The following is a 23,848-nucleotide window of genomic DNA, read 5'->3' as shown; positions in this document are numbered from 1 at the left end:
ATTAGCAGGTGTGCATGCTAGACCTCTCTGGAGTCAGAGGTATCAAAGATCTCCCACATCCAAGGAGTGTCTCTTAACTGGCACACTGTCAGGTGGCTGTGCTGTGCAGCAGTCCAGCTGAGAATAGTGCCTGCAAGAAAGAGGAGTCTAACCCAAAATTGAGCACAAGCTGCAGTGAAGGTCCTGGATTTCAGCCTGGGCACCAGACTTCATTATATCAGATGACTCTTATATGCTGCTGGGAGCCAGGGAGAAGAGTTTGTGTCTAGTTTAATACTGTACAGAGAAGAAGTATCTTCTAGAACAGGTTTTTTCTGACCTCTGCGCCTTCCTTTTGCCTCCTCACTTGTACTGACACAACTGTGTGGGAGCACATGGTAAATGAGATGAATGAAGAGATCTGAATTTAAAATAACTTCCTTATTTTGGGTTTATTTTTAACCTAGCTCAATTCACTGGTCTGCTTTATTGTTCAGCCCCACAAAGAAGTGGGTCAGCTTGGCTGAGGAGGCAGGAGGAAGAGAAAACTTTTAAGTCATTAATAACTCCTGTAACTTTTTTTTTAAACTTTTCCAAGACCTTTTATTTGATGCCTGGACCAGTATCCGTCAAGAAATGCTTTAGGGGACAGGGCTGTAGCAAAGTTCCAACGGTAAGTATCAAATCCAAGCTTACAGGGCTCTTAATGCAGACACATGGTTTTACCATTATAAAAATTGAAAGTTGTTCAGGTCCAAACCACTTCTGGGGATGAAATTGTTCCCATTGCAGGTCTGCTTCTGAATGTCGCTTCTGTTACCTTTTTTCTTTTTTTTTTTTTTTTTTTTTTTTTGCACAAGGGTATTCCTTGTAGCTAAAAATAGTCTCTTGCATCTTGAAGATACATCTGAAGGTTCTTGAGCTTTCTCGCCTATACTAAGTAGGTTACTATTTTCTGATTTAAGTACCTATTAAAATCTCAAACGGTTACCTCAAATCGTAATCTAAATGTATTTGTGGGGATTTTAACCTCCTGTCTAAGCTAGCTTCTGATATTTTCAGCACAGTGATAAAAAGTTCCAGGTCACAGTCAGACCTGGAGTTGGTGCTTACTGCAGCTGTTCTGTCAGCCAAGCTCTCTGGCCAGTGTCATGGTCCTAATTTAAACAGGAGCCACTGGTTTCTGAAATATGATTGGATCATACAAGTTTTTAGCAGGTCTGTTAAAAGACATTTCAGACTTAACCTGCTTCCTAATCTGAAAAGTTTACAGGAGAAGATGTGTGAAATTTCCGTCATTTTAAATTCAGTTTAAAGTATACCTGTTGCTATTAGCATCATGTTCACAGGTTAGACCTAAGAATATGAAACTGGCTTAGTACTGACTTGCTTAATGGTAGACAGCGTCTAGTTAGTGTAGCTGGAGGAAAATATTGGCAGAGATTAACTGGGCTAATGTTAATTTTTAATGTCTCATTTTTAATATACCTTGAAATGCACATTAACCACCTCAGATGCATGCTTTATTAAATCAAAGGATAGGTGTACAGTAAAAGTACTTGAAATTTTGTCAGGATACAACTTTGTGAATAGAGAGATATTTGTGTTTTCCGAAGTAAGAATTTTTTTAAGTAAGTTGAATTGTTCAGTAATTTATGGGTCATTTCTACCCTAAATATGGACAATTGTGTACTATGAAAAGCTAGTTGAACTCCTGGCATTGTAAAGCCGTTCTTGGTGGTAGTGTTGCACTTTTGGTTTCTACATTGTGCTCAGAAATTTGGGCAGGTGTTTTTAATATGGTAACTTGCTTCATCCATGGGGATGCATCGCACCCCTGTAGCCACATGGTGTGCCAGGCCAGTTAATCTGGCCACCGACCTGTTACTGGCAGCACTCTTCCCTTGGGAGCAGTGTCCCAGGTGGGTGACTTATTGCAGGGATGGTGGAAGCCCTTTATGCCCCTGTGTTTCCTAGGTGGGGGTGCACCGGAGGTAGGGGAAGGGGAGAACAAGCTTTGAAAATAGGTCTCACAACTTCCAAAAAGATAATTCTGCCCTACCTACTTACTGGTCCAGTTCAGAAGAGCACCTGGAGAATTGGACATCTGAGCCTTGCTCTTGGTTGCAGCCTCGTCTAGATGCTCTTTGGACCTGAGCAGAAGAGAGGCTTGGAGGGGTATGCGCTGCTTTTCCCCTGCTGCCACTGAGATGATGGTATGTTAACTGCCTGCCAGTCAAGGAGTGGTGCCAGTGCTCAGGTGGATAATTTCTAGTGGTATATGTCTACTTCAAAAGTTCAGCTTATATTCAAAAGATAGCTGTATACTTGATTATATTGAGATGAGCATGAATTTTCTGGGAGCTGGAGCGTTTTTCTCACCCTACCATGTTTCTCTCCTGCGTAAATTCACTCACTGAGATCTGTAACTATAAGTCATGTGTCGTGGTTGAATGTATGCAGCTGCCTCCTGGATCTGTGGAGAAATTGTTGTTTAACCACTTGCTGTGTTGTAAGATTTAGGAGAACATACAAATTGCTGTAGCTATGCCACTTGTAGTGGTGAGAAATACCTTATCCTTTCCACAGAGCTCTACCAGTTCTTTCAGATATGTTTTTCAAGCAATGATAATCAAATACAAGGATTAGAGTTAAGTTGTTGCTGTACGGAAATGTATTACCATTGTAAGAAGTTTAAAAAGCACCAGTGCAGGTAGCAGTACACCACTGGCAGTAACAGCACTTCTATGTACATTGTGTACGTGTTGTGGTTTCCGCTGATCCTCTCTATTTCTAAACAAAACTCAGAAATGCAACCTAGTCTCGAAAATCCTTAATGACCTAGAACTCATGGTTTTTGTCTGCTGTTTTTCTTTTCTGTTTCCACCTTAAAGCATCACAAAGGTTATGAACCTGCATAAGCAGAGATTCTGATTGTTGGATGTTGAGAAACTGTATTGCTGGCACTTGGTTTGCTGCTAGATAGATCTCGGTCTGAGATCTGGCTGAACCAAGTACACAAACTAGTATATATAAATTAAAGTGTAGGGGTCATTTCTTTGATCCCCCGTAAAGTATTCATGTAAATGGACTATTGCAGTAATAGTATTAGTAATAGTAAATTAACACTAATTACTGTAAATAATACCAATACTGTTGTTTCTGATTCTATTCCTTGCTTACAGAACTGAATAAAGTTGTATCCTGTTTGATCCAATGTTTTGCCTATTTGTATACTTATTAAAATTGATAACAGCAATCACATGGAAGCTGTGCATGTCCAGCAGGCTTTTTTATGCTCAAAATGCTGTTCCTCTAAAAAATATTCAATATTTGTACATTAAAAAAATTAAGTGGGAAAATAAGGTATAAAACTATCCCTAGAACAGTAGCTGTAACATGAAAGTAATGCAGCACAGACAATGCTGTCATTTAACAGGAGTTTGTCACTTAATGCAGGTTTTTAACTTAAACTGCAAAGGGATGCCATAACTGCCGGAGTGCTTTGGACACCACACCAGTGTCTTGAGTTTTAGTTTGCGTGGGTGCAAATGGATGGGTGTGCATTTAGTGGTGGATCTGGATTAACCTTTCTTTTTCCCTAGTAGTTGGAGCTCAACATTCAAGTGGATATTCCTTGTACAGCTCAGCAGGGTGAGTTCAGAACTGCTGTGCCTGAGAAGGAAGGTTGCAGGGGTTTAAAGTGTGCTTGGACTTCAAGAATGCTGGATTATATTAAGTGGTAGGGAATAAGCACTGTTGGCATTGAAATTCTTACATTTATAACCTGTTTGCTTGTGAAATTCATGAAGTTGGTTGCTAATAGCATTAGCAGAAAATAATGAAAATATTTCCCCCTGCATCTATTAGGCAGGTATGATGGCAGAAGCAATAGTAAAAGCTAAAACCAGGTGCCTGTAAGATATATAGAAAGGTGTTTCTCTTTGTTCTGGGGTCATTTATTCTGTGTCAACACTTTGAACCAAGAAGAGAGGATGGCATTTGCAGTGGTTTGTATGATGAAGGAACACTCTTTTGGTCTTGGATTGTGCAACCCAACAGGTGTGGGTGTGATATTTCTCCTGTGTGTGCACACTGGTCCTTATGATGGACTTCCTCTCTCCTGCCATCCAGCTGTGCATGGGTTAGGTCCCGGGGCCTTTCCTTGAGATCCTACAGCTTGATAGAAATTCTCTAATAAAAATCACAGAAATTTCTAGCATCTCACAGATTATCATCTGGATGTTTAGTGAAGTCTCTTATCAACTCAACCTATCCTTGTCTGTGTCTGTCTCTCTCTGGTTTTGTGGAGTTTCTTTGATCTTAAGTGTGCTGAAAATGCATCAGTAGTAAAGCATCCGCAGGGTCTTTAAAATACCAGAATTTGACCATATGAATTAGGGCAAATCAAAGCATGTGTATGTTTATTTTTTTATTTGAACACTTTTATGGTCAAAGGATGTAATGGGGGGGGGAAGTATATCTGCTGGGTAAAAATCTAGACAGTGTATTGTGTCTGATGGGGTTTGTGAACAAGCTTAAACAGGTGAAGACTCTCCTGTTACATGTGCACAGATAAATTTCCTTTTGTGTAGCTTAGCTGTTAAAAGTATGCCAGTGTTGTGTTACCACCCTGATAAACACAACACATTGCCGCTTACTTTTAAGCACCTGGTTTTTGTAGGTGAAATAACTGAATATTGTATCAAAGGTCTGGTTTGGTTCTTTTGCTGGTCTGTGTGCTGTGTCCCAGAGTGCAGCTTCTCCTCCCTGATAACCTCCAGCAAAATAACCATTCTCTTTTCAGTCCCAGTCTATTTTGTCTTTGTTTCTGTTGTCTTTTATATCCTTTCTTATTCTTTATTGCAAAGGCATTGCATGGCACATCTCTTCCTTTTTTAATGAAAAGAAGGTTTCCCCTTTTAGAAAGGGAAGGGTATTCCTGCGTGGATAACAGTTGCAGTTAAATTATTACTGTAGTAATTCTTAAATCCTGGTCTTATTCTGACATTGACCAGTAACATCTGGAGCTCGTTTCAGGTTTGGGTCAGACTTGACTGTAACGACATTTAAATTGGAGCTTTCTGCTTCAATTCTGTCAGTTTGAGGTATTAAAAATATTGACTTTTAGATGAGAAACCTTCAAATAATGCACAGTACTTGCAGATGTTTTTTTCATATGTATTTCTTAAGCAAGATGTCTCAAATTGTGTCCTCTCTGCTTCTGAAAGGAGAAACATCCTTATGGATTCTTAATTGATGGGATTTTTTTGCTGTTGTGAAAAAGGTCTGGAGCTGAGGAAGCGCCAGGAATTACATACTAGACAGCTTGTGGTGTACCTCTATGTTTGGATTTATTTCTCTCTCCTCCCCTGTGATCCACTGCCATGCACTGTCCCATGCTCACCCCCCTCCAAGGAAAACTGTTAGCAGTTTTAAAGTAATGGAAAAGTAGTCCAGGAAAAAGAGAGGAAATGAGATGAGGAACCAGTAGTGGGAAAGACTGACAAAAAAATCTGCTTTTGCATGCTCCAGGGGTATAGTCAAAACACTGACAGCATTTGTGGAATACAAGTTATAGCAGGAAATGTAAATGGACTAGCTAGAGCAAAAGGAGTGTGAGTAGTAAGGGTGTTTGTCCCAGCTGTAGTGGCTGATGATGACACAGGCCACAAATGCTACATTATTAGAGAGAAAAATAAAGGGTGGGGAGAAAACTTAAGGGACTTATGGTTTTCCTGAGACAAAGGAAGAATCATTCATCATCAATAAAATAGGGAATTTGAGATACAGCTTAATTCGGTGGTGATGTTTATACCAGCTTCTAGCCAGAGGCAAAGCAGGAAGGCAGTAATTAATTTTGGAAGTCCTCAAAATTTGCTTCAGATGAGTGGCGCTAGCAATGGAGCAAAAATAGAAGTAGTTGGGAAGATTTGCCAGAAAGAATAGAGTATTGAGATTGGGAGTGTATTTGTGGAATTAGGGTGTTTTGCAGAGCATAAGAAAGATGTAATTCACTGGATGACATGCAGTAGTCAGCTGTTCTAAAACACATTTTCAAGTCTGTTTTGTTGTCTTTATGCTCTAAGAATAGTTGACCAAAAAGCTATTGAAATACTGTCTGATGATTTGGCTCATGAAACAAAAATTAAAATGTAATATGTAATAAATAAGAACGCAAATACACAACAAACATGTGAGCAGTGAAGTACAACTTCCTCTTCAGAATGTATTTTTGCTCAAAAATGTGTTCTAGTTATAACTGCTGCCACATATGAGGTAACTGGCTTTCCAGAGAAAAAGGAGAAGAATTTTGACCAACTTGTTTTGTCTCCCTTTTCAGGGAAAAACTTATTTGGGTGGTTATTTGGGGTGGTGACACATCAGGGCATTAGTGAGAGCTCTGAAAAATGCAAGAGCCCCAGCATAGAAAATAAACTCCATCCAAAGCATCATCCCTCCACCCTTCATCCACTTGGTTGCACTGCAAGATGAAATCTAAATGACATAGATTCAAGGTCTCATTTCTTGAATGTGTCTCTCAAATTTCTTCTTCTAAAATAGTTGTTTGCATGATTTGCATAAACCACATAGTTTTGAAGTTTGCAGCTGCAAATGTTACTGTATGATGTATGTGGTTCAAGAAGCTCTGTCTGTGATAAAGAATAGTTTTAAAAATGATTGCTGCTGTACAGGTGTTCCAGTGTTTATCAGTAGATAGTTTTTTTAATTCTTGTTTGTATTCCAAGTAGTTTGATTTTGGAATTGAGCTGTTCTCAGCTAATGTGGGTGTGGAGGAATACACAGTAGTTTCTTTGCCTCATTGATTTCAGTGCATTTGTGTTAGGACTTGAAAAAGAAAGCTAGCCTCAAAATATGTGTATGGTTGTGCCTTTTTTTAGTATGTATATTGTTTTCTCTAGAATACAAAGCATAACTTCATTTCTGATTGGGTTTGCTTAGCTAATATGCAGGCTTGGCTACATGGTCCCATGGCAGCCTTTTTGCCATCAGGACAACTGCTTGGCGATTTAACACTGAATAGTTAAAAGCTTTTTTTGTCATTTCTTAAAAGTTTTCTTTTGTTTAATTTTAAAAAAAAAAAAGTGACTTAAAACTGATGACAAAAAAGTGATAAAACTGTCAGTGGAGTGCTTAATTGAGGATTATAAAATTCCTGTTCTGCATTCTTTTAAGAATTCTTTGGTAAATAATGGAAACTAACACCCAAGATTCCTTATGTTTTCTATATAAAACAGTTTTTCAGCTGTGCTATTTGTTTGAAGAAAGTTGTTCTTCATGTAGACGGTATTAAATAATTAATACAGTTTAGTGCTAATTTTGGCATCTCCTAACATTTGGATGTTTTCAGTACAGTAACTTACATCTTCAAAGCAGTAAAGAGAAACTGATCTTCAGAACATTTTACAGCCATAATCAGCTCTTTCCCAGAGCCTAAATAGTTATTTCCCTGCATTAACACTTGGGGGTAGAAAGACTGCTGTCAGAATATAAAGGGAAAATAAAGGTTAAATCTTATTTAGATGTGAATGTTGAAGAAAGCCTAAACTGCTTTGGGACCTAAAGTTTCTGTTGTAAAGGCTGAGGAAGACTCTTGGTTCAGTCCTCTGTTAAGGCTTTTTAAGTTATTTTAATGATTGTGCCAGTGTTTATGCTACCAAATAGGAGAAGGCAGAGCAGCCACCTGGCAGATGATTCAGTAAATTAAGGCTGGCCAGAAATTTAATGGCTGTGGTTTCTCAGGGGTATCCAGACCCCAAAATATTTGTAGAGACTCTGTTCAAAACAGGGACACTTCTGATACAGAGAAGGGGATTTCTGTGACAAATGGGAGTGGGCTAGGGTAAACCACCCCACAGCCCTTGCTCCCGGGGACACCAGCCCTGAACCTGTTGCCTGGTCAGGGACATCACCAGGTCACTGTCCCAGCTAGGCACTCCTCTGCTTGTCCTCTTTGGCTCAGTGAAGTTTTTGTAGAACATGGAACAATGCTAACAGACAAGGTTGGAAAATTGAGCTTATTAAGTAACAACCTCAAAAACTCCTGGAAACCGTGTCTTTCAGGAATTTGGGAAACTGGTGGAGAATAGAACGCCCTGAAATCTGTGTCTTTGAGAACAAAAAAGACACTTCTTGTCCAGCTCATTGTAAAACATCCCATTTGAAAACGGAATGTCTTTTGTTTTGCTCATTCCACAGTTGCTAATTTTAGATGAGAGCATAATTACTTCTTGTTAATTACAGTGAAAACAAATGGTAAAATTAACACAAAGCGTAGATTCTTTTTTAGTAGGCATCTCTTAAAATCATAGTTTACCATTTTGCTTGAAACATATGTGTTAATAAACATAGTGAAAACTGAATTTCAATAGAAAATAATGATTTTGCCAGCAGTGCTTCTTGTATCACTGGGAGGAAACACTAAATGTTCCTCTGTTACCAGGACGTGCACGTGTGCATGTGTATCAGTTTGCATAAAGGACTTAAAAAAACCCAAACCCCTAACAAACCTTGAATGGTTTAATTGTTGTTGTCGTTTTCCCCACAGTTAATCTAGGCTTGTAAAAGCAACCCTGACATGAGGTTACGATTTATCAGCACTGGGCAGCCCCACACTCGTTGGTTCAGCTCTGTGCTTTATTCCTGTGGCCGGCTGGAATGAGGAGGAAGCTGTCAGAAGCACCGACGCTGGGCTGGGAGGCGAAGCCATCACCTGTGGGTGCAGGTTGGGTGGGGAGCCTGGGGCTGATCCTGCTCCCTGTCCTGCACCACCTGGATGCTTCTCCGCAACTGGGATTGTTTTTCTTGAAGTGGAAGAGAAGCATGACTCGGCTGTGCTCTTGTTTTGAATGCAAAGTGCTAAACGCATCTGTGATGGGCATTTTTTTTTCTACAGTAAAGTTTACAGACCATGAAAAACTGTGTCAGGAATCTTGGACTTTATTTTTTCTTAAACTTTAGGCTGGTAACAGGTTTTTCAGTATGAATGTTCAAAAGCTTCTTATGGAAACCTTCCATATTTGCATAAGGTTAGCCACCCTGGATTGAGGAAAAATTGTTTAACCTGGTGTCTTGAGGTCTATCAGTAGCAGACGCTGATGTTAAATGTTAGGGCAGGGGAGGTATGGCAAGTTCCCTTCCCCGCGGTGCTCACCCCGAGGGTGTCTGAGCCTGGCCAGGCTGCCTCCATGCCTTTTCACCGCTCCTCATGGAATCTTCTTCCATTCATTGCTTTGCCTTCAGAAGTGAATGGGGAATAATATGTGCTTTGTGTAGGTTCACGGTGCTTCTGCATCTTGAACGCTGAATGCAGCCTGGTTAACAGCCTTGCTTTCCTCCTCCATCTTACAAAGGTATAAGAGAAGTAAAGAAGTTACAACGAGGGAGGAAAATAAAAATCATAAAAGGTATGAAATGGCTGCTGTAGCAGTAATGACTAAGTAGACTAGGAAGTGCCTGTCTGCCCCTAGTGTGGTGGATAACCAAGGAAAAGATGTGCCAGAAGTCTGGAAAGCACAAGTGACGGGAGAAGGTGAAACAGAAGCAGTGTAAAACCGGGAGAACGTGGAATGGAACATCAGAGGACAGGTTGAAAATAAAAAGAAAAAAGTTATTTTGTGTAACGTAGTTAAACTGTGGCATTCTTTGCTGGGATGATGTAAATAATAGTAACATGTCCTGGTTTGAAAAGTGGGGGCACATACTCACAGGACGTTTTGAAATGCAGAGACACCATCCATAGATCAGGCAATCCCAGAGCTGGGAGATGGGGCCCTGGGAGGGTGCCCTACAGCAGTGTCCCTCCCCGTTCCTGTTCCCGTCAGCCTGCCATGGCTTCCTTTGTTGGCTGGTGTGAACCTGTGTACTGTGCGCTGTGGCCCTCCTGTTTTGCAGTAGTGCCACCGCCTTTGAGCCGGAGGGAGCTGGGAAGGTGTCTTGGCCTCCACCGCATTTTCTGACAAAACGTTTCATAGCTTTCAGAAGTTTCACGTGCGACATGAAAAATCATTTTGTTTCTTTTAAGCTCACATTTTGGTAATTTAATGTAAAACTCTTTGTATTGTAAGTAGTAGAGAATAATTGTTCTCTGGTAGGTTTTCTTTGGTTGTTTTTTTCCCCCCTTTGTGCTATTCAGGATCTTTGTCTGGCGTATCTTGTATCCCCTTAGTCATCTTTTCTCTGAAGTGAATATATCTGGTCTGTTTTCTCTTGTCCTCATTCTTTACCTGTTAATGTGTTATATGAAGAAGTCAAACCAGCACAGTCAGCAGGCTATATTTACAGTTCTCCCTTATAAACAGTATCTCCATATTATAGTTCAGATTGTTGTAGTATTCAGTGCACTGTGCTAATTAGAGCGCATAGTAGTTCTTCTTTATAGAAGCACCACTTCAAGAATAATATAGTCAGATACTGTGCTTAGGTGGTCCCAGGATCTTCCAGTTGTGCATCCCAACTGAGCAGTGCATGCATCACGTGGCATGGCATAGATCACCACTGTGTGTACCCAAGGACATTGTTGTGTTTTTCTAGATTTGCCATAGGACTACCAGCTCAAATCTGTAGATGATTTGGCTTGTGATTTCATGCTGCTTTGCTATAACAGCCACTTTTAAAACAGGCTTAGTAGTTGCATAGTTAGCCTAAAAGGAATAATTTCTTGTGAGCGTATTTGATTTAGACTCCTTTATTATTCAGCAAAGAAGCCTGGATTTAAGCTTCTTTGTGTTGTCAAATGAGAAGGAAATACCATTAACTCTGCTTGCTTTGTTGTTCACAATTGTGTAAGTTTTTAGTTGTTCTCCTGAATTGGATTGGTTTACCTTTCCCTCTTCTCACAAAAGCCTAGTCTCAGAACTACTAGCTACCTGTAACCACTAAGATTCCTGTGAACCTACTTTACATATCTATCCATTTCTCTACAGAGCAGAAAGCATAAGAAGGGAGAGGTAAAACAAGATCAGTGTTAGCAAATCTCCGGTGATAAAGGAAGACCTTTAAAAGCATTACTGAAGATAGCAGGAAGAAATGCAGAAGGTGTTAGATCCTAGGTATGAGGTCTCTGATACACACCTTGCACAGTTTCTCTAGCTCGGAGTGATCTGTCTTGTTTAAAGGAAATTAAGGTATGAGGCTAAAAGTTACTTTTTTTTTTCCTCCTAGTAACTGTAAAATTAATTGCAGTGCAAAATCCATATTATTATCCATTTGTTGTTCTTTGCTCGGAAATTCTTTTTGTGTGTAATAACATGGACAGATCAGCAGTGTTTCAACAGTTTAAAAAATCATGTCAGTATTATGAAAAAAAGAGGATTTAATGTATTCATGGTACCTTTCCATGCTAATGCTGGTGTGAGCAAAGCTCAGCATACTTCAAGTCTGAGTTCAGGAGCAGTGCAGTTAGCATTTCCTGTGAGTATGAATCCTTTCTCAAACAAAATTTCAGAATCTGAAATAATTTTGACTTTGTAACAAAGTAACTACACAGAATCAGTCTACCTCCAGAGCTAGTTTGGGCAAGTGGTATGTGTAATCATACTAATCCATGTAAGGCAGTATTTTATATTACTGTTAAACGTTAAAACCTTTTTGCTGCTTAAATATTTAGCAAGCATTCAGTCGTAGTATTTACTTCAGTAGATATACCCCAAAACTTTCTGAAACTGTGGACTGTACTCATCCAAAATGATACGGAAGTGAGTTCTGAAAATGCATGTAGTTGACTGACTAATAAAGATTGTGCTGGTCCAGGTGGTGAAGGTGTATGCTTTTCTATACTTTGACAAGAAAAGAGGGAGGTGCTAATGGAAGCATAATCACCAACCCCATAATGTGCTCATAGTATTATCCAAATAAACTCATCTTAACTGCTATTTAATTGTCTTTCTTAAAACAGAAAGAATGTAATCACAGAGCTGTAGCATACTGAATATAGTGTCGTGTATAAACATAAATGCTCTGCAATGCTTGAACTGCCAAGGCTCCAGTTGAGAGTGTATCCTTTTCCTTCCCCATGTCAGAAGTTCATTTTTCGAGTAGTTTTTCAGCCTTTCTAGTGATGATTGCCGGAGAGCTTAGCGTTTGTTGTTGCAAGAGATAAGTCAGTAAAGCAGTAAAACATAAAGAGGGGTGTGATACTGGGAAAACACATTGTTTAGGGTGTGTTCAGTAGGTTGGAACTGAGTGCCTTGTCTTCAGCAAAGATGTAATCATACTACCATCTCTGGAATGTGCAGAGACAAGACGTGACGAGTTAGGGTAGTTGCTTCTATAGCCTTGCTGCTCTAGATACAGCAAAGAGAAGGTAGTGCAAGTCCAGTAGTTACTGCCATAATAGGTCATGACACTTCTGATGTTTCAGCCTTTACTTATTGTGGAAGACAATAATTTGTCTTGTCAACTGTTCTAGTTACTGCATTTGGGGTATTACATGGGACCCAGAAGCAGTCTTCCTTCCTTTCTTCCTGATCTGATAGTTTTCCAGAAGTGTGACCCAAGCTAACAAAGCTCATCAGACTAGGAGAAGGAACTATGAAAGATTTTTCAGCAAGGCCTTCTCTTGCCCTGATGACTGCCAGAGGGTTGTGGCACTGTAGAATGGGTAAAGCCAGGTCAGTGAGACAGGCAGATTGGTGTCTTTCTGAGAAATAACATCATTGTACTGAAGAAAAACTCCTGCTGGTGCTGCTGTCTATGCCAAGTTATTAAACATGGAGCTTAAAAAGTATATGAAAAATTACTTAAGATGAGAAGGCTGTCTATACAAACTCCTTCAGCAAGAGTATGAAGTTGTAAATATGTTGGGTAATTATAGGCGTGTTGTTAGTGTCCAAACTGAACTCTGGTTCATGCAGTCTTTCATTTAACACTGAATTATTCATAAAGCAATGAGTTAAACTGCTGAAAGCAGGCAGTAATTTAGTCCCTGTTTTAGTAAATTTTTGGGGGTGACTTCTTAAATGGCAGCTTTTGGACTACGGAGTAATTGCATTGATAATACCCTAAATGTTTTATACATGTCTATAAGAACTTAATCACATTTTTAAGACTTAAAACTTCGTTTTGTAAAGTGCCATCAGCCTGCTGCTCCCCTCAAAGATGAGCAGGTAATTGAGTTGCTGCAGCAAGTTGCATATAGAGCCGGTTCTGTGTAGGCTATTTGTTCTCAGCTATTTTTCTATCCACAAAGTTACATTGTATCTCCCTTTTATTTTCAAATAAGATAACTTCTTCAGTAGGATGAAGTTTCAGATACTATTTACCTTACAGACTGGTATCTGTCATGCATGTTGTTTAGTGTTCAGGAGCTTCTTAGGGTAATAACTTCTTTGTTTTACCTGAGAATAGAATAGTCATGTAACCTATTAATAATGATCTCTCTCTTTTTTAATTTGTTAGGCACACTGGTGCAATTTAAAACCAGTCTTGCCATCCTATGTTTTGTCAAACTGTTCTCTTTGGACAGGCAGACATAATGATAGGAATACAAGGCAACAGCAATATAATGATTGATCAGTGTAATAAGTGGTGGCTGCAGCGTTACTGTCTAGTCATGGCTAAATATTTTGTAGGCATGGCAGAGATGATGAGTCTGCTTCCAGGAAGCTGTACCATCCCAGTAATGTTTTCTTTTTCATTTACTGTCTTGTGTAGCATCATCTCCTTCTGTGGGGGATTTGCAATTCACAGTCAATAGTGCAATAAATATTTGTTTCGGATGACAATTAGAGGGCAAGAGACTTCTGTGTAATATTGTTCCTATTTTTTTAAGATCTAGCATTGGCTACTTGCTCTTTAGTAAATAAATGTCCTTTCTACTTTCTTGCTTTCTTTCCAAATTTGCTAAGGCAAATTTTGACAGCATTGAAGGTCTTGTCTCCCTAACTACAAGTCATCGCTCTTCCTGTGCTCATAACACTTTTCTCCCTTAATCTGTAAGCTTGCCTCTTGCCTCCCGGTACTTCTCTAGAAGCCTTTTCCCCTTAAGACTTAGTCATTGTCCTTCATAGCTTTCTTGTTTAGAGGTTTATATTGCTAGGTACACCTTCTGACGTTGGATCAAGTAATGATGAAGTAATGAACCATGGAGGAAGAAAAATAATAAATGAAAGAAAAGCAAATTACCCACCATTTTGCTAATGTGAGAATTAACTTTTAGCTGTAAAGGCAAATTACGTGATTTTTGCAACTCATGGAAACGTCTGTGGCAGCAGTTATCTACACCTTGACATCAGTCTGTAGGATCTTGGGGATTTATGTACTTCCCCTTCCTCCCATTCTGTTGGCCAGAATAGTCTCTGTTACTGTTTCATCCTTTAAGAATGTTTTAGGTGGATTGCTTTATTTTTGGATTCCCTTTGAAAGGCAGCCACACTACAGAAATTGGTTGGTACCTCTTCAGATTTTCATTACAGCAACCTAGGACTGTCTTGAAAAAAATGAAACGGTGTAGAACACTTTTCATTTAATTCCTTTTCTCCTGAGTCCCTCTGTGCAGTAAGTGGTGTTTGTATTCTAACTGCAGGTAGGGATTAGAGGCCAAGTAGTTTCTCTTACTTACTTCTGAAAGGCTGAGTTCTTCCAGAGTGAGGGGAAATTTTTGCTTTGAACGCTTCTAGTTGTTTAAAGATTGACTATTGTAAGTTAATTTCATTCAGGTCATAGAGTTGGGAACTTGTTTGGTTAATTTTGGTGTGTGTGTAGTTGTTTTGGTTTTAGTGTTTTTTTAAACCCTGCCTCCTGGGAGTAATCCCTATTAATCTGGCTTTTGTAGCAGTGGTTTCCAGACTTTTGGAGAAGCAAGTCGCTGGAGCCGGTAGTGAGCTGTCAGTGTAGTGACATAAAAAACCATTTCCCCTCGTTCAATAGACTACCTGCAGACCACTCACAGGCATGGTCTGGGAGTCTTTGCTGCAGAGTGTTGTGAAGTAACCTGTTCACATTGTTTTTTCCAGTTAAAGGCAGGTGTTATTCTTCACATTATTCTGAGTTTCCTGTTTGCTTTCAAGAAGTAATATTCTGGCTTTCTGAAGGTTTTCTGAATGACTCTCATCAGTGTCCTCTTTGCACCACCAGGGTTTGGTAACTTTCAGAAAGCACTGCATCTACTGCTTGCTTTAGGAATTTTTTAATTACATATTTTGATATACTGCCCAATAGTTACAATAGCAAAGGTCAATTTGATGGTAAAGAGTTGATTATTAAATATAGCACTTGAAATCACTGAATGTTTTTTCACTATAATTTCTAGCAGTGGTGACTTTAAAAAATTATTTTTGTTTTTTTCTTGTGTGGTATTATCCATGTGAGACTGGCATTCTGAATTAGCACTGAAGAAGTAAACTTTTAGAGGTTTATTTGGTGTATTTGAAATACTGATGTATTTAAAAGTATTTCTTTTTAAAACTCTTAAAGACTATACTATACTCCACAACTGAGGAGGAGTTAGTGTTGAGGACGAGTGGCTCAGCGTGGCTGCCCCAGGGGGTCTTTACAGGTTCCTCTGCTTTCAGGTGGTCCAGTGAGTTCTGACACTGAGGGGCAAAGCTGGACCTGCACTGCATGTTCAGCTTGCAATTGATATCCTTTGGTCCTGAGGTAGTTTGACTGCTACAAGACTGACTTTGCTCATTTTTCAGTGAGATTTATATAGCCTGACTTTATTCTTATCTCCTACCACCTTATATTTTTTGCTCAGTTAAGTCCCTTTTGTCAGTGATCACTCATCCATTGGAATTCACACCCCCTCACCCCCAATTTATCGTATCTGTACATACAGTTCTATTTATATTTCAAAACAAAGTATTAAAAGACCTTTTAAAAACTTTCATGAATGCTTTGATTCTGGAATATCAATTTAGTCCAGCAGCAGGGGAGGAGGTCTTGTGTCTTCAGCTTTCCCCCCGGCTGAAGACAGAACCCTGGATATGACGTTTGGAGTGTCAAAGTCTTCAAGCTGCTGCCAGCAGTGAATGACTCTGACTTCTCTTCAGCCTGCTAACCCTACTGTTAGTGCAGCTCCCTCATTGTTTCTGGGATAACTGTGGAAGTTCTGCATGGAGGTCTATGTAAAACGTCTGTAGCGACATGTAAAAGTACTTGGCACTCGTGATTTCCATCATGAGGCAGTTGTGTGTGATAAATTGCAAGCAAACTTTTAATATTGCTATTACTCCTTCATTGTGGTCTCTTTAACCTCAAAAGGAAACAGAAATGTTTCATAACCTGCTAGGGAGGCTGCTTCAGTTTCTCCTCTGTGGCTGCCAGATCCAACAGCTAATGACAAACATTATAGATAATCTTTCAAAATTTGAATATTTGGTGTGATATGAGTCATGACTGAAACCTGTGAAATCAGTAGCTCACTGTCATTGTTAAAGTAGTAGCAGTATTCTACCATAATTTCATTGCTGCGATAGTGGAGTCATTCTGTAGCTTTTGTCCACATGACTGCAAGCATGTATTTACTGCTGAGGAACATATCCTACATCTTGGAGAGAGATGAAATTCTGCAGTACTCCTGTCTTGTAACAGGACTTATGTTGTGCCAAAAGCCACATGATCTTGACAAAATCTTTCCTGGCTTCTCATTAATAGGAAAAACATATGGCAAACTTTGAGATTCCTTCCCTGTAGATTTGAATTATTGTGAACAGTAGAGCAATAGAGCAATATCTCTTTCAGTGACATCGAGTTTATCTTATTAAACCAGCTGAATCCATCTGAACAGCTTTTTTTGAGTACAGTCCTTTTTTTTAATCATTGGTGCTATTTTTGTTCTGATTACTTAACAGTGCGAGTATTTGAGTATGATAATGTTGAGGTCATAGTCCATAACAAGGAGATTTTAAAAAATACTTTCTGTGAGGTCTGGCATCCCATAGCAAGGCTGTAGTTTGAGGATTTTGTCTTCTTTTTTGTCTTTTTTACTTTTTTTCCCCCTTAGCATCAATTGCAATAACCATTTTTTCTTTCAGGCTTTCATCTCAAACCTTCAGTGACTGCCTTAGTTAATGAGCAATGAGAAGTGTGCACCTGCAGTGTCATTTATATATGATCCAGTAATTTGTCTGTATAAGGTGACTGACACTTCTTACTAACTTCCCAAACTATATTGTCATGCACCAGTTTCTTTCCAGTTACATATGTCAATTTTTAGACTTGATTTCATTTCAGCATTCATGATCTTTGAGTAAACAAGTGAAAGCTCTTGTTTTGCTCAAACTCACCAATACCTGAAATGCCTCTTCTTGAAAGGTGTCTTAACCTCCAAACTGCAGAGACCCCCTTTGAACACTTCAAGCTGTATTGTTTGAAATGCAGTGGCATGAGGAGGTAGAAAACTATATAACCTTAAATGTTTCAGAAGAAATGATCATCACTATTCTTCATTTTGCCTCCTTTTTGTAATGAAAGCATAGCTACAAAGTTGTATGTGTTGCATTTTGGGGAGATAGGAAACAAGTGATCTTCACCAAACAGCCTGACAGGGTCTAAAATTCTGGTATTGAAAGCTATATTTATTTAATATTTTACAGTACTGTATTTCAAGAGTTAAAAACATTCCTTATTCATAAGGCCACTTCATGCTTTGTTTTAATACTTCATTTATGTGGCTTATGGTAGCTTTTGATTGATTAATAGACTGCATCTCTATTCCAAGGATACGATTAAAACTGGGTATTCTGGTCTAGGAACTGACAGATGACATGACTGGGGTGGTGTTGACACTCCAGTTTAAGCTGTATTAAAGACAGCAGTGTATTAATTAGTATGTTTGGTAGGAAGGTTTTCCTGGCTGATGTGGACAGGTATTTTTTCTATTTCTTAATCCTGTATTGTATAATTGAATAAGTCTTTGGCATTGTTCTGCTTGAGGCAAAGGAAAACATGTTTCTTAGTTAAATCTTGGTATGATTTGACAATTCTTTCCTATGAGCTCTTAAGGACAACAGGAAAATATAAATTACCAGTTTTCAATGCTGTAGTTGAAAATAAATGTCATACTGCTTGCTAGTAAATCTGTTGAACGAGGACTGTGTTTTGTTTGTGCAAAGTATTTACTGTAATAGTTGGATTGTATTAGAAGTTAAAAATTTTCTTTATTCACAGAAGCCAAAAACATTCACTAGTGTTATCTGGGTTCCGTATCTGAAAGCTGTGTTACAAAACGTGTGTCAATATAAGTCAGAAAAACCAGCAGTGGCATACATCATGATTTAGTTTATCTTATCACTAAATAGTATCTCTCAGAAGCTGCCTCTGTTTATCTTTTGAGTTGATTGCTTTTGCTATGATCTGTTCTGCATTTTCTCCCTCCTGTCTGCTAACCATTCATACTTTTGAGGAATGTAGAGCAGTAGCTCTTTATTTCCTTAGTTAAGGACGGGCCTTTCCCCATAAAATATGGTATCAACATTTAAATCCTCTGTTAAAAGAATATTTTGGGTGAGCATTTAGACTGGACTAGTCCTCAGGTGTTTGCTTTAGTTTGTTTCTAGATATTAAGGTGCCTTGATGATAACTTTATAACAAATAATAAAAATTCCTAGCACTAATTCAGTGTAAGCAATTGTTGCATTGCTGTAGGCATGCTGTGTGCTTCCAGGTAGGAGAGAAGTGACCCAGAGGACAGCCTCCTTGTTAAACTCTCACCATGCTGCTGTTAAAAGATTAAAAAGAAAAAAAAAAAAAACACAAAAACCAAAAAACAAAAGGCAAGCTGTGGAAATCAATTTAGTGATCTTCTTACTCTTTTTGTTCCTTTTCCTGTTCTTGAGTTGCAGCAGTTTAAACTTAATTTTGCTGTAATTATGTTTATTTTAACTTGTTGTTCTGCAGCACTGCCAGTGTGGGTAGCTGCTAGAGGGGCTTCTGCAGCTCTGTCGCTCCGGAGCCAATCTTCTGCCAACCTTTTCCTAATAAAATCAAAACTTTAAATCATACTTGATTTTGCTTTCGTACTAATAATGAGAAGGGCGCACGCTTTATGTGTATACTGTATGTTTCAGCGTATACCTTTCACTCATGCCTAGTAAGCTTCCAAAAGCCACGTTTGAGTATTAAGTTATGATCTTTTGTAGCTCTAATCCAGAAGTAAGTCTCTAACCTGATCTGTTTCTGTTCATGCTCAGGGCAGAGGTTGTTAGTTCTGTGGATTTACTAGAAGAGTCAGTAACAGCAATAGGAATGCCAGTAGAGACAGTTCCGTTTTCTTGTGTACAGCGAATTGAAATGCGGCTGCAAGAGCATGTCGTGTGGCTGTGAGGAGAGGGAGGACTGTGAGGCAACTGGTGACTGATCCTGCTTCACTTCTCGCATGCTTTACCATAGCGCTGGCCGTAGTCCCCTGGCTTTTATGGGGGTGCAGCGATTGCCATAGCTCCGCCTGCTTCCTGTCGCGCGTGGTTGTCCATCCTGTACGGGGGGAATTCAGCTGCATTCAGAGACGAGCGTCTAGGTTACCTGGTTCCGCGCTTCTCAGCCGTTCTTGCAAAGAGCCAGGCAGCCCTGTCCGCGCACACACACACAGACCCCCCCACCCCCCCAGTGCGGTGGGGAGCGCGAACGCGGGTGGGCAGCGGGCCCGGGGCCGGCCCTGTCCAGGGTGCTGACGGGGCGCGGCCTGGCTGGGCTCCCTCGGGAGCCGCTGCCCTGCCTGCCCGCTGCCCTGCCTGCCCGCTGCCCTGCCTGCCCGCTGCCCTGCCTGCCCGCTGCCCTGCCTGCCCGCTGCCCTGCCTGCCCGCTGCCCTGCCTGCCCGCTGCCCTGCCTGCCCGCTGCCCTGCCTGCCCGCTGCCCTGCCTGCCCGCTGCCCTGCCTGCCCGCTGCCCTGCCTGCCCGCTGCCCTGCCTGCCCGCTGCCCTGCCTGCCCGCTGCCCTGCCTGCCCGCTGCCCTGCCTGCCCACGCAGTTGGTTCTCAGCTGCAGAAATCAGTGACTTTGGGGTGTCTGTGGTGTAGTAGAACACACAAGTTAATAGCAGGGCTGGTACAGCAAAGAGAAACTTTAAAGAGTGTCTCTTAAGTAGTGCTTGGCCTTGAGATGGTTGCAAGGGGTTATAGGTTTTATGTCTTGATGATACAAAGAGTTTATTCAAGATTATGTCCTCTTCCCTGTAATCATAGATGTGCAAGCAATGGAAGGAGGCGTTGCTCAGTTGTTGGATAAGTCGGGAAGATGCTTGTTCAATCAAAGCAATGCATCTTTAAAATAGTGGGGTTCCAATTCATGGAGTTGTTTTGTATCTCTTGTTTTAGAGGTGCTTACATATGTTAAACAGTTACTGTAGCAAAGCTTAATAGAACTGATGGCTAGAAACTGGAAAATGCTACCTCTAAAATGTTCGTGAGATCGTAAAAGATTTCCTTTCCAATTTTTCCCAAGTAAGATTTAAATCTTACCATTACATTTGATTAAATGTTTAGGTTTTCTTTAAAAAGCAGTAACACTGAAGAAGTCTTAAAGTAAATTATTAATTTAAAAAGTCTGCTATTAGAAGCTTGTATCTGTGTAAAAAATGTGGAATCCAGAAAGTAATTTAAAAGTTCATTTTTATTTAATGAGACTTGATTATGAGATGCTGACTATAAGGATATTTGGAAACTTAAGAATCAGTTTATGGTCTTCATATTTGTATTCTGTATTAACGCGGACTTTTTGCTTCATCCATAAGTACTCATCTGTTTGAGGAATTTTACAGTTAGACACATACCAATACAATTATTGTGCTATAATTTGATACTGTTTTGCACACAAGTGTGCCATTTGTGTGTCTCATAAGCACTGCCTGAGACAGCAATGTTAATATAGCTGGTTACTTTTTTTTTTTTCTGTGTTAGCTGGAGATACAGATGATCCTCCAAGAATTACTCAAAATCCTGTCATTAATGGGAATGTAGCAATGGCTGACGGACATAACAACACTGAAGAAGACATGGAAGATGGTAAGAAAATATTTGATAAAAATGTGGTTTGTTGGCTTCTTTATTTTTATGATTTTTGAGGACAAAATGGTCCATGTCTTACGTGTGTCCTCTGAACTGCAGCTCATTAAAAAAATGAAACCCTCTGTAGTTTCGACTGCTGGTTTTCTGTACAGGCATCCTTTTAACAGACCTATACAATAGGATTAGGCATCCAAGGGCTTGGGATTTTTTTTTCTCTTACTCTTTCTAGGTACTCATTTAAAAATTGCTGAAAGTGATACTGTCCATTGTTAAATTTTGTGGTACGTCCCTTTAAAAGTACTGCAGCTGGTGCTTTGCTGAATAGTAATTTTGTCAGTTACGCAATTCCTTCAGGACATTTAGAGTCCTTATCTGTCCTACTCTCTTGTCAGGTGGCAGCTGTGATCAGTTTGCCTTTGTATGGCAAGTCAGTGGGAACTATTCTGTTGAGGAACATTTCCACACACAACACCCCCCCACCCCCTCACCCCACCCCATGCCCTTTTACTTGCAAATGCAAAGGAAAAAGTATGTGTTGATATCCTGTTATTGAAAGAGGACATGTGTTTTGAAATCTTTTTGTTGATCTATTAAATGAAAATAAGGGTGTACAGTTTCTTCTGTTACAGAAGATCAAATAATTTTCAAGTAGATGTGTCTGGGCTTATTTAAAGAAAATAAGTTTGTAATTCACTTAAGTCTGTTATGTTTAGTGAGGAAAAGATACAATTGTATTTCTTAGGGAAGGATGTAGGGGGGACTGCTTATTTTGAAGAACTAAATAAAATTGAATGGGAAGGAGGAGTGAGATTTGTTCCCCTCTGATTCCTTATTTCACGCTGTCTTGTGAGAGTACATTCAGGACTAGGCTTAAACATTTATTTAGATTTGTGCGAAATGTTGAGTGATTTTTGTTTGAGAAAAGTCAGAGTTTGAGGTTGAAGGTCAAAAAAGTGCTTACTTTCATGTATTCAAGGAACATATAATAGAATACTGATAGAAAATAGTAATGTTCCATGAAGAGAATATGGTTTAAATTCAGGACAAAAGCACCTCATGGTTGAATTGCCTCTGTAGCATTGGCAAAGATAAAGTTTCCTATGATCAGATTCTCGCAATAAAGTAAAAATGAGGTCTGCTTAGCCTCTGAATTTTTTTGCTCTGATTACCTGATCTCATTCAGAGGGCTTTGATATCTTGCTCAGAGTAACTAGCTGAGACTGAAATAGGGAAGTCTGTTTTTATCAAAATCAAGTTACCTGTTACAAAAGAATTTAAATGTCTGTGTTGGGACATGCTGTTTGGAGGATGGCAAGAGAAGATCACGTGGATTGACACAGACTCATAAGGACAGCTCTGTTGAATTTCTGTTCTCAGTAATGATATTTATAGGTAGAAAGCCTGATAGTGTTTGCTCTCACTATAGCGAGTAGATAACACATTGGTCAATTAGTACAAAAAATTTTTCCGGAAGTTGGTCTGATCTGCTTGCACAAATGAAGCAAAAAGGACTCAAGCTGCGGAAGCAGCTGAAGAAACCCGGACCATATTGAGGATGGCAAATAATCAGATGTACACCTCTGCATTCAGAATAACGTTGACTTTTTAACCAAAAGACTACTGTAAAACAGTTTCTGTCGTTTATCAAATATTCGACTCTTCTCAGAGAACTGGATATGAAGGTGTCGCGGTAGGGAAAAGAAGGATCTGAAAGTATTTGTCAAAAGGCTTGTGAAAGCTTCTTTGTTCATGTTGGTACTCATGTCTCTGGACTTTGGGTACAGTCAGAAGCTTTGGTCTGCTCTGCTGTGGGACATCTTTTAGAGTTAAAATGCAATTATTAAGCAATATTCTAATAGTTCCTTATTATCATATTTGAATAAGGAGTGTCTGGCTACATCTTGGTGCTGTTATAGCCCTGCATTGACACAGATAGAAAATAGTGTTATTGCAAAATATTATAATTGCAAAAACATTCCTGAAGACTTGCATCATGTAAGTGGATGATGCCTCTTTTCCAAGTCCTGTAAATCGGATTAGTTGCTTGCTGTTGCATTATTGACACATCAGTGCAATTGCTGTCTTGCTGTTTGTTCTCTTGCTATCCTGGTTTGCAGCATGATGCACATGTCTAATGGACAGCTTGGAGATTCACAGGATAGGAAAAAAATGGAGGGAGGCATTGGCCTCTCAGATAAACATGTTCTGTTTTCCATTGCTGTTATTCATAGCAAGTGGGATCAATCTGAGCTGATAAAGAATGCATGAAGAGAATTTAGATACCTCTTCAGTGAAAATCTTAATGAGTGTAATGGTTGCTGTGAAAGAGGTGAAGAGTAGGATAAAAAGTTGATGCGTCCAGTTGGATCATAGAAACCAGCTTTCTGGTGACTTTGAGTTCAAGAAACTTTTGAGGTGATTTTGTTCTTCCTGCTTAGCACAAAAAAAAGACTGATAAGATTGGAAAAAAGTGCAGCAGTCATCCCCTTTACTAGGCAACTAAGCACAGGCATTGTGATGAATAGTAACGGGGCAGCACTGGACCACCAACAGGACTTTCAGATGAGGTTGTGTTCTCCTAGGCAGTTTGACTAGAACCTGTTGCTGTGTATGTCTTGGCAATTAAAAAGAATCAACTGAAGAAATGTGCTATGCTTTGTACAGAGAATGACTTAATGAACCAAGCTTTGTAAGCTGGAATAGCAGCTTCTGCAAATAAAGTAGAAAATAATAAAAACGAGGTTCTGATCAAATTTGTTTGCAAGTGCATCAGTATTCGAAACAGCACATAGAGTAAATTCTCTTAGAAGTTAAAGTTCAAACAGAAGGTCCCTAGCTAAACATAAACTCACAGCTTTGCAATTACCTACTGAAGTCTCATTTCTGTGAAGAATTGCAGAGGC

The 23,848-nt window shown here is 39.6% G+C and overlaps 1 protein-coding gene across 1 annotated transcript in view; it reads left to right on the top strand.

Moving 5' to 3' along the window:
• LOC141919144 (ubiquitin carboxyl-terminal hydrolase 7) overlaps window positions 1–23,848 on the top strand; it is a 74,011-nt gene that overhangs the window by 11,213 nt on the left and 38,950 nt on the right. Inside the window, exon 2 of the mRNA XM_074814169.1 lies at window positions 20,838–20,942. Within this exon, the coding sequence (XP_074670270.1) occupies window positions 20,838–20,942 (105 nt within the window). The remainder of the gene's footprint in view (window positions 1–20,837; window positions 20,943–23,848) is intronic.

The sequence above is a fragment of the Strix aluco genome, unplaced genomic scaffold (genome assembly GCF_031877795.1).
Source record: "Strix aluco isolate bStrAlu1 unplaced genomic scaffold, bStrAlu1.hap1 H_1, whole genome shotgun sequence".
Taxonomy (NCBI): Eukaryota; Metazoa; Chordata; class Aves; order Strigiformes; family Strigidae; genus Strix; species Strix aluco.
The sequence above is the reverse complement of the archived record's forward strand: the minus strand, read 5'-3'. Positions and strand labels throughout refer to the sequence as shown.